The following is a 17,979-nucleotide window of genomic DNA, read 5'->3' on the forward strand; positions in this document are numbered from 1 at the left end:
TGGTCTAGAGTCACATGTGTTATTGTCTGTTAAATTGTACACCTACATTAACAGCTAACATTTAAAATACTACATGGAATGAAACAAAACGTATGTGGGCCATGGGTTATAATTAATAAAAATGTGACCACATTCCAAGCATGAGTGGAACTTTATTACTGCAGATAGATTGTGCTGGCGGCTATAATATTCAGTCAGTTTTATGTGAGTGGGGCCTTTGTACTGACATGCATAGCTGCAGAACCAGACTGACTCTGGTTGCTGTAGGTCAGTATGGATCAAATAGAGGCTGATCTCTACTTCTTATGTGTTTAGTTAATGCCTGGGACATATGGTAAAAGTAACATGTATTTTGGACAGTGAGATTTTGCCACTGTTCTTCAGCAACTTAAAATTATTATAATCATTTATGAGAAGAAAAGAAAGCATGTATATTAGAGTAATTTAGCATATTAGTTGACCATCTGTGCGATCAAATGGGTTTGAAATTATCAGGACTTGAGATGGTCTAATTACTACTATCAAACATTAAATTTATCTTTAAGTTTTCTGGTAGTTAAGGCAAAAAAGTGAAACACGCTAAGGACATAGTTTTACATTCTGGCTAAAAACAGCTTCCACACTTGCAGAGAAGATTGGTATTTTTGGACTAATTTCAACCAATAATTTAATACATATGTCTTTGGGATAACAGAGTTGAAAATGTTTTTACCACAGTTTTGCAAGTCATAGAAAGGCTGTTCAGTTTATGATAGCTGAATGAATCCTCATATAGTTGAGTGAACCAAAGATCATGAATAAGTAGACATTTCTATAGTTGTTCATTCACTTATTCACTTATTCGATCAGTCACCTATTTGCTTCAAGTGCTAACAATGTGCTGGATACACTGTTCAGTTATGGGAATATGGTATCATAAGATCATTCTTGTTCTCAAGGAGCTTGCAGTACACAGGAGAAATGCTCAGTAAAGCCAACAACACAGAGTGAGAGAGGACAGAGCACAACATAAAGGTGTGTGATTGTTTATATTATGGGGACACAAAGAAGGAGGACCTAAGTGAGACCATGGGAGATCCGAGAAGACTGAATGGGCTTAAGATGAGCAGTGAAAATGTATTTCCAGAGGAAGAACAGCAGGTTAAGCAGCAGAGAAGGGTACCGAGTGTTCAGGAAATTTACAAATGTCTCTCCTAAGTTGGAGGGTGGGGTTCACATGGGGATGTGGGATCAGAGATTTGTGTGGGGATCAGATTCCAAAGATCAGGCCTGTATGAACGTGTATGGGTAGTCACCTCCCTATTTTAGGCAGGGAAGTCGTATGATCAGATTTGTGTTTTAGAAAGATTATTCTAGGGGCGCCTGGCTGGCTCAGTTGGTTAAGCATCTGACTTCGGCTCAGGTCATGATCTCATGGTTTGTGGGTTCAAGCATCTGGCTCTGAGCTGTCAGCACAGAGCCTGTTTCAAATTCTGTGTCTCCCTCTCTCTGACCGCACTCCCCCGCCCCCGCTCACACTCTGTCTCTCTCTCTCTCAGAAACAAATTTTTAAAAATCATTAAAAAAAAAAAAAAAGATTACTCTAGCTACAGTGTGGAAGGAAACAGCCTGGGAGGTCACTTAGGAGGCTGTTTGTGTAATTCACTTCTTCAGTGTTGAAGATCTGAAGCAAAGCAATGATAATATAGCATAGGGGACAGATTCTGTTTAAGAGATTGACTTATATGGATTAATGACTATAAGAAGGGGACGAGAGAGGAATTAAGTTACCTAGCTTAGATGACTGGGCAGCTGTGGGATAATTTACAGAGATCAAGAACAATAGAGGAAAATTGGGTTTGTGGGTAGGGAGCAAAGAGTGAAAGATGGTGAAGACAAGTTCAGTTGACACTTATGAGACATTGACTGGAGAATTCCAGCAGAGCATTGAGATCTGAGCTGGAGGCGATGGTTTTGCTAGCATGTAGATCACAGTTAGAGATGGCAGTGCATATTAGGGAGATGACTTACATTCTGGAACTCTGAGAAACATTTACACTTAAAAGGCTTCTAGAGAATACAGTTTGTGAAGGAGACAGAAGCCTAGTAAGAGTAAACTGAAAGTATGTGTGGTAATGGAAGTGATTAATAGAATATATGGGACCACCTAGGGATGTAATCTGTAACAGAGGTACAGCTGAGATAGAAATACACTAAGCTGTCTCTGTGAATATCAGTTGTGCTAGATGGGACTTGATAGGAATTGGCTCTCTGACACTAGGCTGAATATTCTTAATAGGAGCCTATGGGTGGTTCATATTTTGAAGCGCCATATGCTTTAGATATCAGATATATTTCAAAAGTTTGAGATCCAAACATTTCTCCACACACTTAAGTCCCGTTGTGAATCCAGACTAAATATCGTCAAAAGTCTTGAAAGAAATCTAAGTGCTTGCATAGCACATGGTGGAGATGACAATGTCCTGGGCTATGAAATATGGAAAATTAAGGCCACTTTCTACCAGGTAAGCACTTCAATGAAGAGAAGCTAAGTATGCTCAGTGTAATGGATGATCTTAAATAAAACTGTATTGTGAAGGTCTTGCCAGAACAAATTAGCTGCAAATAACAGCACCATGTAACTGAATGCACTCTCATGATGAGTAGGGTTATTTAAAATTATCAATTTAAATATGACAATTTTGGTTTGGGTATAATTGGTACTTTTCCTCCTTGAGATTTGTATTAGACTGCATTTCTGACTCTTTAAGACCTGTCTTAGTTAGGAATAACATAAGGAGATTAAGTATCATGTATTCCTGGCCCTTTTTCCCGTATCTATGGAGCCTCAGGACCTGCGGGTAACTAAAAACAGAAGCCTTTTTGATCTGCACATCCTTAGGAAGGTTTATTGGATATCATGACTTCTCTCTACACACTGGGAAATATACCATGTGCTCTGACTCCAGGCTGAATGAAAGAAGCAAAGGTTCCTGGGGATTTTGTAGGTCTCAATATTAGAATACTAATAGTTTGACATCTCTCCTCTGTTCTTACCATCCTAAGAACTCACATCAAATAGGGAAGGTGAGGTGTTCATTGTTGTCTTTCTGGAACTTTATCTAGTTTCTAATACCATTGGCTGCAACACTGCTAATTGCATTAGAGTTTTCCACCATTTAAATGCGTTAATACCCCATAAGTTTCAAGTCTAATGTGAATTTTCCTCAGCTTTCAGCATCTATATGTAAAAAATCTTCAATTGCATTTTTAAAAGATAACACAAAAGGGAAATTTAGGTCACTCTCAAGAAGCCAGTGAGTGCTGTAAAAAGGGAGAAAGGAGGAATGTCTTAGAGCCAGGCGAGGTTGTTATTTTAAGAGTCATTTGGCTTCCTGCAGGTTCTTCACTGGAAAATCAAGAAAAAGGGCTAAAAAGATTTCAAAATGTTCTTTAATTAGAAGTATTTTTAAAAGTAGCAGCCTCCCTGTCTGGTTGATATTAGGCCTCTAATATTAACATCAGTAATAGAGATAAAATGCTTGTCTTTCTGTTTGTTCTAGCAGAAGGATCTTCTTTTACTTAACAGAGTGCCCAAGTACTGAAGCACTGAGTACTGAAATGTAGTGAACTGTTGTGATGTCTAATAAAATAATAATAGTTTTAGAGTCAACACCATTATTAGAGTACTCCTGGCTACTAAAAATGTGTACCAAGGGCCAGCAGCCTTAGTACTACAGGAGAGCCTGTGAAGATGCAGAGTATTAGGCTCTGACCTAGACGTTACCAAATCACTATCTGCATCTTAAGATGATCCCTATGAGATTTGTCTCCACATTAATATTTGAGAAGCACTGGTCTAGATGAATAATAATCACACAACTATCCCACCTTTTTTTTCCTTTTATGGTCAAGAATATTATAATGAGAGGTGCCTGGCTGGCTCAGTCAGTAGAGCATGCAACTCTTGGTCTTGGGGTTGTAAGTTTGAGTGCCATATTGGGTGTAGAGATTACTTAAAAATAAAATCCTAAAGAAAAAAGAAATTTACAATGGAAACATCTATTGTGCTCAAGTACTGAACAGAATTGCTTTTCACACTACAAACTACTATTTTAATTACTCAAATGACTGGTTGGCAATGAAGACGAATTACCATAAAAAAGAAGAAAAAATCTTGATTTTTTTTTAATTTTCTGATTGTCATGTTTCGTAAATTCATTTATTTGTTCTAGAGCTGAACTAAAGACCCATAGGTGTGAAAAATAAATTTTAAAAATGTCTCTTTAGTGAACTGATTCAATAAATACATCAGTTTCCTGTGTACTACTTTGTCTACATGAATATTTCCTTCATATTAGTTAAATCTAGTTGATAGTCAACTTATTCTATGCACAAAGTTCTTACATCAATAAAAACCCTATGTTATTAACATTTTTATAATGGAAATAAAGATTTGAGTGGAACACTGAAAGGAAGTTTGATTAATTTGATATCATCAAGCTTTTAGGCATGTGGATGCCATTAGCTTGATGCCTGGCATATAAAATGTTGGTTAAACTGAAACGTGTAAAAATACATAGTAAACCAACTGAGAGCTGTAGGCGTCAGTGAAGGCAGACCTGGTTAAGCAAGTGTAGATTATAATATCACATTAGTAAACTTGGAGTCATTTTTTAATTTTTCCTTGCCCTCAGCTCTTTCATCTAATTCATGTGCAAGTTCTGCTGGTTTCACTGTCAAAGTACATTGAGAGTTCATCCATTTATGTCTATCTGCACCACTAACTGTGTTCCAAGCCATCACTCTCCCAAAGGTCCTTCCTCTTCCTCTGTCGTTTCTGCTCTATATTCTGCCCAATCCATTTTTCACATAACAGTTAGAGTCACCTTTGTTAACATAAGTCTATGTAACTCTTCTACTTAAAAATCTGTCACTGCTTTTTCATTGCTTTTCTTTTGTTATACCAATTCCCCAGCACATCGGTGAGGCCTGGCACGGTCTTCTCAATGTATCTCATGCCATACTCCCTTCTTGTTCACCTCACTCCATGTCTCCAGATTTTTCTCACTTCCTAAAGCATACCTCCCTCTCACCATAAGACCATTGAATGTCTCACTCCTTTTCCTACATCAGGTCCCGGTTTTAATGTTACCTTTTCAGGGAGGAGTGTCTAGCTTTCCCATGATTCTCTATTTTAACTCCCTGTTTATGTCCTCAGTACCACATTACAAATTAATTGTATACATTTTCTGTATTTATTTGCTTATTGCCTGTCTTTCTCAAAGAATGTAGGCTCAAATGAGGGTGTACCTGGACTGTCTTGCTCACGATTGATTGTTAAGTTCCCAGCAAAAAGCAAGCATCATTACATATTTGTTAAATAGATAGAATGACTTTAAAACTAATACAAAAAACATCTTCTGTTTAATTTTTAATTACTTCTTTGATCTTCAGTGGTTCCTTGTTCATTATGCAAGTGATTAATTTTAAACAAATCCTTTCAAGCTCATTATGTGAAAAAGTATTAAATGTGACATTTTACTCTTTCAAGGAGTGCTCAGGATTGGAAACAAAATTAACATGCCAAGAGAATATTTTAATAGAACATTTTGTTGAGATTTGTATCACAGTAACCAACTGAGGCTGCTTAGCTTTGTTATTTGTCTCAGTCTTTGTGTTACCTTGTGACTGACTTTAAGAAAGTGAAGTATGCCAGTTGCCTTATTTACCACTGTAATCTGTTGATATGGTGTATGAACCAAATTTCAGGGCAACAAATGCTCAAAGCTCAGAAAGCCAAACTCTCTTGGACTCAGTGTAAAGAATTTGTGAGCATGAAGACTGTGTTCTTAAACATTCCAAGGAAGTCTCCACGGAGGTCTATTCTCTGAAAGCCAAGCAAAGGGGCCCAAGACTATCCTGTAGTTATCAAAGATGGATATCTCAGAACTTTTGAACTGAGTGATTAGATCAAGAAGGAAGCCCAAGGACACCTGGATAACTCAGTTGGTTAGGCAAAATCAAAAACTCTTGATTTTGGCTCAGGTCTCATGGTCATGAGATTGAGCCCCGCATTGGGCTCTCAAGGCCTGCTTAAGATTCTCTCCCTCTCTCTCCCTCAGCCCCTTCCCTGCTTGGATGTATATGTGTGTTCTTATTCTCTCTCTTTCTCTCTCTCTCAGAAAATAAAGACAAACAAACAAATGAATATATAAAAAAGGAAGCCCAAATAGCCCAAAAACCTGATAATCTTGTCTGCCCATGTTGGAGGTTGCTCAAGTGATGGCCTGAAGGACATGAATCAAGGAATGAGGACAGGTAGTATTGTGTATAAGGGGACAATTGGAATGCCACAATCAAAAGTTAGTTGTAGATTTTCAGACATCAGAATGAAAGCTGAAAAATATCTGTTAAAATGTTTTACTTTAAGTATACTTGATATATGGATATTTGAAGAATCTGGATGATTGAATGTATATATTTTAAGTCTGAATGTTCAGACTTTGTATTAGTTTCCTGGGGCTTCTCTGACAAAGTGCCACAAACTCGGTGGCTTTTAAACAACAGAAAATTACTATCTCTGTTCTGGAGCCTACAAGTTCAGGATCAATGTATTTACAGGTTGACTCATTCTGAGGGCTGCAAGGGAAGGCTGTGCTCCAGGCCTGTCTCCTTCTCCTTGCCTTATAGATGACGGTCTTCCCTTCCCTCCCCTCCCGTCCCCTCCCCTCCCCTCCCTTCCCTTCCCTTCCTTTCCCTTCCCTTCCCATCATCTTCTCTCTGTATGTGTCCAAATTTCCCCTTCTTATATGAACAACAGTCATGTTGGATTAGAGCCCATCCTAATGGCTTCATTTTAACTTGGTTACTGCTCTAGAGAATCTATCTCCAAGTAAGAAGAGGTGCTAGGGGTTAGCACTTCAGCATAGAAATTTTGGTGAAACACAATTCAACCCATAACAGACCTTCATAATTAATTATGTGGCATTTTTAACATAGGAAATAAAAAGAACTTATGTCAAAAATATTTGCCTCATATGGCTATAAACTACATAGCACATCCTACCCCCCCCCAAAATCTAAAACTAACTACCTGTAGAAATAGCATGTGCTCTCTGCATACTATAGTCTATAACCTATAAGCAAACTATAATAAAACTATTTTTAATAAAGAAATTAATTAGTATCACTCTCTAAATTGAAATTTGTCTTTGTGAGGTTATTCAGCCTTAAATGGAGTCTGTTAGAAGCACCCTTTTTGGGGGAGAAGTTTGGTATTAATAACATAACAGTTGGCACAGAGGACAGATTTTCAGCAGGAGTTACATGTGCTAATGAAGCTTGGGGCTAACTGGAGGTTGATTTTAACGTTTCTCTCGCTTTCCCACTAATGAGATTTAAATGATAGGACTGATAGACTTTTTCCCCCCTCAACCATTATTTAAAAGCCAGATCACATTTTAATTTAACATTGAATTGCCCATAAAATATTAAATAAGGTAAATGCAGCAAAATTATCCAACTTAGGAAATGTGCTAATTTTTTTTTGCTTCTAATTCCTTAGCTGGGTTTTATGAAGAACCTCAACAAAATCCATTTTCTTCCTCTTTGAAATGGCATTATGTTTGTGTGGCTAGGAAGAGGGCACTGGCTTCAGCAGTGGTGGTCTCTTGGTGTGATAAGAAATAAACAAATCCTATGTTCATTCATTGATTCCATCATTTCTGTGTTTCCTAACTTTTTTTGTTTATGGACAAAATATAATGCTAATTTTCACCTTCAGGAAAAGGTTATTCTGTCATTTTTCAAGGCCATTAGTGATGGAACTTGTGATGTGGTGTCTATATGACTGGCTTTTTTTGGCTGATATCTTCTCTTTATCCCATGCCCCTGCCTTCTGTCAATACCCGGTGGTATTTTTTTGCAAAGTGCTTGGATGCTCATTCTGTCTGATGCACTCGTTATTGCCAGTAAGGCCTCCTATGGCTGACAGCTGAGATGGAGCAAGTGGGCACTGATCCATTCGTACGCTTCAGTCGCTGTTATAACACAGGCCCCAGCCTGACAAGTGAAGCGAACGGGGTAGTTTTGTGATGTGATTACACAACCACAGATCCACATTCACCCAAGTGAATGAAACTGATTTTGATTTACAGTCCAACAAAGTAAGTTCCAGAATGTCAACCATCTATCCATCCCCCTGCTCCCCCACCTCTGGTCTTTAGTTAAGTTGTAATATTAATAGGATGGATTTTATTTAAATACAATTTTGTTGAATAATGATGGCAATAGTCAAGACTCAAATTAATAAAACTTTTTTTTGCAGAAGTTTATTCTTAGTGAATATAACCATATTAAATACTTGCCATGACTCAGAAGTAGATTTAGTTTTGACTTTTTAGAAGATACTATACATTAAACATATAGACACACTCCTTTCAGCTACACTCTCCTAACAATGTCCCATTCGTCAATCTGTCTAGGAATCATTTTTAGTCTTGGAAGTGGTTTTTTTTTTAATTTTTCAAGTTTTTATTTATTTATTCTGAGAGAGACAGAGAGGGAGAGAATCCCAAGTAGGCTCTGCACTGTCAGGTCAAAGCCCAGTGCAGGGCTTGAACTCACGAAATGTGAGATCATGAGTTGAGCCGAAACCAACAGTCAGATGCTTAACCAACGCAGCCATCCAGGTGCCCCATAGTCTTGAAAGTATTTTTGGAGAAAGGCATGGACTCAATTTTCTTGTGTATATGTAGGGCTGGGCAACTCATGCCTTCTTATTGCCATATTTTTTTGCTGCTATTAAAAGGTATTGAGATCTCTGTACTGAACTTCTGCATGTTTATTGGGATCTGGCTGCATATTTAATACATATAACATTGTCAATTTCTTGAAAAAAAAAAAAAAAACTCCACAAGATTATAGGCCTCACTCCACAGCCACTTTATGACTATCTCTCAAATAGATCCTGGTAATACAAGTTTTTATAAAAACTCATGTGACTTGAATACAAAATCATGTTTGGGAACGTCTGGGTTGACTCAGTGTCAGTACCCAATTGGTACAGTGGTTTCCCCTGACCTTTCCAAATCTATAGTTGAGCTGCCAGAAATCTTACCTAACTCATGATCGATAGTGAGCTCTTCATCAAGTAATTCTCTCATATATAGCTCATAATTTATAATTAAATTAAAAATTATAATTTATAATTAAATTATAAATTATAATTTATAATTATGAGCTATATCTTATTTAATTACTGTATCTTTGAAATTTAGGATGTCTTGTATTGAATCAACAGAGGATTTTTATTCCCCAAATCCCGCATTTCAACAAGTTTCTTTTTACCTTAAAAAATTCTGATTTTTAAAGTTGTTTCAATTGTCACTGATGACAAAAGAAGATGAAAAGTAAAATGAGATGAGTAAAAATTGATTTTTAATGATATCACATCATTTTCTTTTGAATGGATAAGTAAAAGTCTAATTACAATTTAGAAAGTACATCATGCATCTTATTACCTCCAGTGTATCATGTAACTAGAAATATATCACCTATTATTAGAGACAACAAGCTACAATAGGGTGCATATAGAGGGCACTTTAGCTGTCTGAGGAAGCAGGATCCATTGATCTGTGTGCTTCCAACCAGCTCAATCCTTTGTCTCCACATCTCATATAATGACTCAGTACCATTCACTTTATAACCTTAATTCTCTATTCTTCAACACAATACTTGTTTTCAGAATTTATCTATTGTGATCTATCTCCTAAGTTCAGCACATCTTACTTTAAAAAAATCAGAACTACTTTATACTCATTTCTTAAACATGGACTCTGACTTCTGGAATTTTAGGGGAAGAATTAATTATGTTATCAAAAAGTTAGACATATCTGATTCAGAAAACGGTATTTGTATGTGTGTGAGAATGTGTGGGTGTGTATTTCAAGGGCTTATGTCCTTGCCCTTGAAACCTGATGTGGGAAATACTTATGTTAAGGTATCAACTTTGGGCCTGGTTACCTTTACTTGTTCAGAGTTTCCTGAGATCCCTGGTTAGTTGAAATTGATTCAGTCTGAGACAGTAGAGTAACATCTTTTTAAAAAGTAATAGAGTGTGATTCTGCATACTGACTCTAGTTTGGGATTCTGATTTCTTATTTTGTAAGATTTGCTGTTTGTATCTTTCTATAAACTATTCCTTTATCTTTATGCAAATCTTGCTTGCCAACCACCTATTTTGGTATTTATTCACTAGCTGTATACTAAGTGCTATCCGTTCAAGGAGTTTAATATTCAGAAGAACACTGGATAACATTTGGCGTTTAGCTTGCCTGTCATGAATATTCACTTTAAAATATTTTACTAGTCCACTTCAAAATTTTACCGCTAAAAATCCATTGTTCAAAATATTTCTTGGTTATATAACTGAAGTATCTGTTTTCCTCTTTTCTTTTTTTTTAAGTTTATTTATTTTGAGAGAGAGGGAGAGATAGTGAGTAAGCATGCACATGAGTGGGGTGGGGCAGAGAGAGGGAGAGAGAAAAATCCCAAGTGGGCTCTGCACGGACACTGCAGATGACAGCCCCAGTGCGGGGCTTGAACTCATGAACCCTGAGATCATGACCTGAGCCAAAATCAAGAGTCAAATACTTAACCAGCTGAGCCACCCAGGTGTCCCTACTTCCCTTTTTCCTAGCTTAGGACACTTTCGTATGTTCCATTTAACCCCACAGTACAGTATGACAGCCCCCCACTGCCACCCACTAGGTATCCAGCAGGGTGGGCTGGATTAAGGGATAATAGAGGGAGAGATGGAACATCTAGATAGAGGTGGCCCTTGGTCTCACTCAGTAGCCAAAGGGAAGGACCAAAGACCCATGTTGTCTGTCATTTCCATTCCTATGAAGACTGAATATTCAGCTAACAATGTCCTGGTCATTTACATCTCTTGAGCACTCTAAAAGTGTCCCTGCTAATGATATTTCTGTCAAGCCCTGGGCTTAATGGGATATTTGAGAATTCTTTAAGGTCTAGAATGAAGTGAAAGGCCTTTGGATCCTGTGCTCCTCCTCACAATACCATTAAGTGTTTTCTGTGTTTCTAAATTTTCTCTTTATTTTAAATTTTATTGTCTTTATTTTTTCCATACTAATCTTTCATAGCCCATAAGAAATTCCTAATAACCTGTTAGAGCCCAAGAAGCGATAAAAATTTGGTTTATCTTCTGGAATGTAAGTAGGATTCAAGTTTTAGATGATGCTAGATATTGTGAGATATTTTCAGTGAGGATGGATAATACCCATATTTGAGGACTAGTCAATTGGCTTCTTACACAAACATTAACAATTACAACAACAACAGCCAAAAGGAAAAAAAACCCACAAAACAAGCTGGATTTCATTTAAGAGAATAGAGTGAATATTCTAAACTCTGCAGCATTCAAATGAAGGATACACAGAACAATGGGAAATTATCTAAATAGTCATTACAATACAAAATAAATTACTAAAATAAGTAAATTATAACAACTAGACATTAATGCCACTTGCATTTATTGTACATACACTGGTATCAGTCCTGTTCAAATACCTTACTACATTGTATTTTCTTCCCGTGAATTAGTTATTTTTAGATCCATTTTAAAGATGAGCAGCCAAAGGCTTAGAGATGAGAAACAACTTTCCCTAATGTCAGATAGTTATTACCAAGTGCTTTTAAAATTCTCTTGCTGTGGGGGGCACCTGGGCGGCTCAGTTGGTTAGGTGTCTAACTTTGGTTTAGGTCATGATCTCACAGTTCATGAGTTCGAGCCCCACATTGAGCTCTCTGCTGCACAGAGCCTGCTTCAGATCTTCTGTCTCATCCTCTCTCTACCCTTTTCCCGCTTGCTGTCTCTCTCTCTCCCTCTCTCTCAAAAATAAATAAACGTTAAAAAAATATCATGCTATGATTGGCATCTTTTCTGGCTTATGTTTTGTGCCCTTTCCATTACGCCACACTGAAATTGTTTAGTGCTGTTCAGCTCTGCACTATCAGGCTTTTGCTCATTCTATAGCTCTCTCTATTTATGCACATACATACATATTTTAAAATCTGACATGGAATTTATCAGAGTGGTGTAACTAATGAGCCACAAACTCTGTGTCAGATATGTTCCCTGTCTTCCCTCCCATGGTAAGGAGCTCTGTTCTACTTTTATTCTCCTAAACCAAGGCTTCTTAATCACAGCGTTACTGACATTTTGACTCGATAATTCTTTGTTGTGGGAACTGTCCTATGCATTATAGGATGCTTGGCCGCATCCCTGGTCTCAATCTAGGTGTCATTAGCACCACCCAGTGTCATAATCTAAAATGTCTCCATAGTTCCTTGGGAAACAAAATTGTCCCCAACAGACGAGGACTGGTTTAAATTCAGTCTGAAAGTAACTAAATAAAACTGTAGTCCCTCTGCTCAGTTTCTTTCCTGCACATCAGGTCCTTCAAGGGATTAATTATTTAGGCATCGGGTTAGAACAAGTCAGGTTCTGCTGTGTTAGCAAACAATGGCAAAATTGGCTTATCTCAACAAGCCACTGGTTCTCCAGGGCGTCTGGCCTCCTGAGCTTACCATTCTAGACCACTTCAGTCTTCTTGCAGCTCACTATCCACACATGTTTTCATGACCGTTGCAGCAGGGAAAGATAGAGCGTGGAGAACTGTGCATAAGGTCCTAAATATATCTTTCTGGAAGGTACACATGTTACTTCAGCTCACTTATTATTGACAAAAGCAAGCCAGATAGCTCTAACTTTCAGGCAGAGAAGAAACAGTCCTCCATGCTTGAAAGAGGGTAACTGGGAACACTGGTGAGCATCAAGTGATGTCTGCCACATCATTTATAAACTGTTGTCTGAATGCTTTATATTGAGCTTAGTAAAGTTCTAGGTGACGTGATTCAAATAAAGTTGAAATAGAGTATTTACCCATTATTTCAGGAGAGAGTGTTCGCATGTGAAATAATCAGTGTGCAAGACAATATATGCCACACACAATAAATTATAATAGTGCTCATTAAATTTATATATTGATTTGGAAAATATTTGCATTTTTATGATATTTGTGTGGCATGTCTTTTGGGTTCTGGGACCCAATTTCAGTGTGTGTGAGGTGAGGAGATTTCCACACACAGCCATCTAGCAGCATCAATATTGCCTGGGAACTTGTTAGAAGTCCAAATTCTTGGACTCTTGACCAAGATCTACTGATTCAGAAACTTTGAGGGTGGGATCTAGTCTTTGGGATATTTATATATAGAAACATACTTGAAAAATAATGACAACGTTTTCTTTTTCTCTGTTGATTTTTTACAGGTAGTTATATTTCTTCTTAACTTGCAGCATTAGGTGAAACATCTAGGGCAATGATGGGTACTAATAGATATAATCTTGACTTTGATTTTGTTTAAAAGAAGATTGTTGTTTGTTCGTTTCTGGTGTTTACAAGTTCTCTTATTATTTGAAATTTTTATGCAGGGTTTTAAACAGGAATAATGACTGATTTTTGCAAATGTTTTCCAGAATTTACTCATATAATCATTGGAGTTTTGCCTTTAATTTGTTAGTGTTTGAAATACGTGGATGAGTTTCCTAATGTTGAACCACATATACATTCAAGGAATAAATACAACTTGGTGGACTTATTTTAATATATCACTAGATTTGGCTTGCCAATGCCTATTTCCTAGCATTTTAGTTAATAGAATTATTTGTTTCCTTAAAAACAACATTACAGTATTTTTTCCTTCAATAATAATATTATTATACCAATAATATCATTACAACATCTAATATTGTTAATGCAGTTTCCTGTGTCAGATTTAAAGGTTAATTGCATTTCATTACCACACATTTTCTGTAGCTCCTCAGACCTCAAGCCATAACAATAACAATAATAATAGTTGCCTCTATATATTCTCATTAGAATTCTACCAAACATCTGGCTGGGTAGCTGCCCTCGTCAAGTGGAGCATGTAACCATCAAACTGAAGCATGAATTGGGGATTACAGCTGTAATGAATTTCCAGACCGAATGGGATATTGTACAGAATTCCTCAGGCTGTAACCGCTATGCAGAGCCCATGACTCCAGATACCATGATTAAGCTGTATAAGGAAGAAGGCTTGGTCTACATCTGGATGCCGACCCCAGATATGAGCACTGAAGGTGAGCATCAGAAAAATCTTTCTGGCTTCTTGTTGAAGTGTTTCAGAGAATCCATTTCTGTCTGTCTGTCTATCTGTCTACCTACGTACCTACCTACCTACCTACCTTTCTCTCTATAATTGAGAAACTTAAATATGAATGATAGAAATGGAATAACTATAAGGTTTTAGGTTTAATATATTTGACATATTTTGATACTTTGGCTAAGATTCTGTTTAACATGTCTCCTTTGATTTGTTTATTTATTAAACACATGTCTATTATATATCTGATGTATGTGTGGCATTATGCCAGCAGCTGGGAATACAGTGGTGAGGAAAAGCAAGCATAGTTCCTGTCCCCATAGAGCTTAGAGTCCTAAAGGGAAGACACACATTAATCAACTAACTACAAATAGAAATTTACAACTATGATGAAATTTTTGTTAGAAATATACCACCGTGAGAGCATATACACAGGCAAATCAGATGTAGAAAGAGGACAAGGTTCTTTTAGGTGTGTTTGAGCTAGATTGAAGAGTGGGGGATAGGGGTGAGATGGGAAAGAGGCTCCCAGGAAGAAGGGGCAGCTTAGGAAGTCTCTGCTGCAGGAAAACAGAATATTCTAAAAGAATGCCAGTATGGCTGCAGGTCAGGGAATAAAGGAAGAGGGTCTTGCAGATTTGGGCCACAAGAAGGATTTTATTAGACTTTATCCTAAAAACAGCAAGAAGCAGTTGAAAAGGTGGGAAACTGGGAAATGCCAAGATAACCTTTTTTTTTTTTTCCCCTTCAGAAGTGCAGTTTGCACCATGGACAAAAGATGGAGGTGGGCCCCCAGTGGATCTGGGGACACCAGTTAAGAGGTTGCTGCGATAGTTGAAGTGAGAGATAATGAGGGTCCCAGCAGGGGGCAGGGTGGGAATGGTGAGGCTGTACTTGCACCACTACCAGCTGAGCATGTCCTTGTGAAGAGGGGTTAGGACATGCGTGTGCTGAGAGAATGAGACACAGAGAAGGCATAGTTTTTATCTAATGGTAAGAGGCGGTAGGACAAGTTCAAAACTAATTACAATGCAGAGAATGTGATGTGAGGAACGGGTCACATGCTCCCCCTGGGTTATGGGATGGGGAGAAGAGCACAGGGAGGCTATATCAATGTCATGGTATTTGAGGTGGGCATGACTTTGACAGGTCTATGCAGAGGGAGGAAGGGCATGCCAGGCGGATGAAACAGTGTAAGTCAAGGCCCAAGGCATGGGGTTTTACAGGAATGCTCTGTATTTCAGCTTTGTGGTAGAGTAGGGTTCTCTCTGGGAAAGGAATGAGGGGAAGTGAAGCTGAGAGAACCAAGTTACACTACTAGTATCAACCAGCGGTCAGCAGGGGGCAGCAGAGGGCTGTGGGAATGGCATTGGCAAGGGAGTGTGGTGAGCTGTTATTCTAGGGGAAAGGAAGGCAGGGATGCCTAGCCAGCAAATGTCTCTACCTTCAGTCCTCTTCCCCCCAAAGTACGTAATGTATCAGACACTCTCCTAAGCAGTTTTATGCTCTAACTCATATAATTCTGATAAGACTCCAAGCAGATGTAGAACTCCATTTTGCAGAGGGAGAGACAGGTACAAAAATGTTAAGCAATGTGGCCAAGGTCATAGGGAAAGACAAATAGCCCAGATTTCAACAGAGGCAGTCAGACTCAGATCATTGCTGCAGACAGAGTGCTATGATGCTTCTCCCTGCGACCTCAGGTGGACACTTCGTGCACATTCTGTAGACCACCACACTCTCAGTCCCTTGTGCTCATGATCACCTGAGTTAGACAAAGTCCAGTTGCCAGGGAGGTAGCTTGTCCCCCCCAGGTCAACAGTGCAAGGTGTAGGTGGGGACAGAAGACCTTGAGGATCATTGGGAACCTGGATGTTGCCTGCTTTGGCTCTTTATGAATCTCAGGTGGTTCTCATGACCCGGCTGGATGGAACCATCACTCGGGATGAGGTGTAAAACTTTTCTTCCTGAAGGAGGAGATAGATTGGTTATTCTTCTTGGTAATGCTGATCCAAAGAAACTTGATCGAGCCATTAGAGCTCTGCTGTTTTTCAAAGAAACAAAATAACTTTGCTTGCACATAAGATCATGGGTTGAATCTAGGCCCACTATAGCTGTGTTAAAATCTTTTGGGGCATCACACAGTCACCAGGCCCCCATCCCTGCCACAACAGTGAAGTACCTCCACCCCGGGGTGATTGGACAGACACCAGTGATAGCAGAATGAAAGCCCCTGAGTAGCTGTGTGATACCGAGCAGGCTAGTTCCTACATTTGGAAAATGAGGTAATAATTTCTGCCTTATAAGATGATAAAATAGAATAAGATGATTGATATGAAAGTGCTTTCTGTCTCTGGTTTCAAAACAGAGAAGATTGCTAGGACCACGTGCCTGTAGCTTCCAGAGAGTGTTGTGATTCTTCTTTGATTCTAATTTCATAGCATTTTTACCCATTGGGAGTGTAACGTGAGACAAGCTTGGAGTAGCTGAACTGCTAACCATAGCCTGCAGCCCCTTCCATCCCAGGCACTGATTACCCGAAGCCCTGATGACTAACAGGTATTTGCTCAATAGTTCGGGGTGTGCAGAAGCCCTAGGGAAAACCCCATCCCCAAAGTCCCACTGTGGTTGTGTTAAAATCTTTTTGGAGGTCACAGGGTCACCACGTCCCCATCCCCACCGCAACAGGGGAATACCTTCTACACTGAGGCAGTTTGGCAACACCAAGGACAGCGAATGAAAGCTCCCACTGGGCAAAGGCCAAACTCTGAAGGCTAAATGAAGGCTTTCTTTGGCTCAGCATAACTGGGGGAGTCATCAAAGGGTTAATGACCATTCCTGAGTCACCGGGGAAGTTTGGACCAATAGATTAATCTGTGCGGCTCACAATATTAGCACAATGAACATATAGATTAATTTAGCTGAATATTTTTAGACCTCTAGAGAAAAATCCATCTGGATGTGTTTTGAGCTGTAGCATAATGCTGTCAGATAAAGTCTGAGAAAGAAGACAGTTTGTTAGGCCTGACTGTCACCACTGGTTGTCACAGACCTGTTACAATCAATTGTACTATCGATCCTTACTCTTGTACATTTTGTCATATGGAGAGGAGTTAGGATTTTTCTTTTCTTTTTCTTTTTTTTTTTTTAAATTTTGGTTTGTGTCTTTCACCTGAGATGTGAAAAGCTCCCAAATCTAGCAGTCACCTGAAAAAAAAAACCACCCAAATTTGTTCATTAAAAGTCAGTTTTCTTTCACATAGGAAGTACCCCAGTTGTGTTTTGACCTCTGTCAGTGCGGTGTTGGTGATAACGAATGGCCTGCCCTCGTCTCCCAAACAAGTTAATGTGCTTCCCAGAGTCCCCAGGCACCCCTTTGTTGTGGCAGTCTGAGTACTGGCTAACTTCACCCAGTGTGCACAGCTCTGCCAGGAGGCAGGCACTGACCTTGGGGCCACAGTACCTTGGGCTCGGGCCTTGTTGCCACCATGTGACTCTGTGATATCAAGCAGGCTAGCTCCTGCATTTGGAAAATGGGGTAATTATTTCTGCCTTATAGGTTTATAACAATAGAATAAGGTGATTGATATGAAAGTGCTTTGAAAATTGCGAAGTTGGAACTATATTTTTAGTCCCAAGTTCTTAAGTTTCTACCAGAGGATGTACTAGATAGTATGGGCCTTATCTATATTACACTGCAAAGGTGAGAAAAGAGATATGCTCAAGTAAAATAATAATGTATTCTGCCATAAATTTGCCTGGGGTAAA

The 17,979-nt window shown here is 38.7% G+C and overlaps 1 protein-coding gene across 1 annotated transcript in view; it reads left to right on the top strand.

Moving 5' to 3' along the window:
- Nucleotides 1-17,979, top strand: part of EPM2A (EPM2A glucan phosphatase, laforin) — a 114,642-nt gene that overhangs the window by 90,083 nt on the left and 6,580 nt on the right. The window contains exon 3 of the mRNA XM_077776106.1: nucleotides 13,947-14,188. Within this exon, the coding sequence (XP_077632232.1) occupies nucleotides 13,947-14,188 (242 nt within the window). The remainder of the gene's footprint in view (nucleotides 1-13,946; nucleotides 14,189-17,979) is intronic.

This window comes from Crocuta crocuta, unplaced genomic scaffold, assembly GCF_008692635.1.
Source record: "Crocuta crocuta isolate KB4526 unplaced genomic scaffold, BGI_CrCroc_1.0 scaffold25, whole genome shotgun sequence".
NCBI lineage: Eukaryota > Metazoa > Chordata > Mammalia > Carnivora > Hyaenidae > Crocuta > Crocuta crocuta.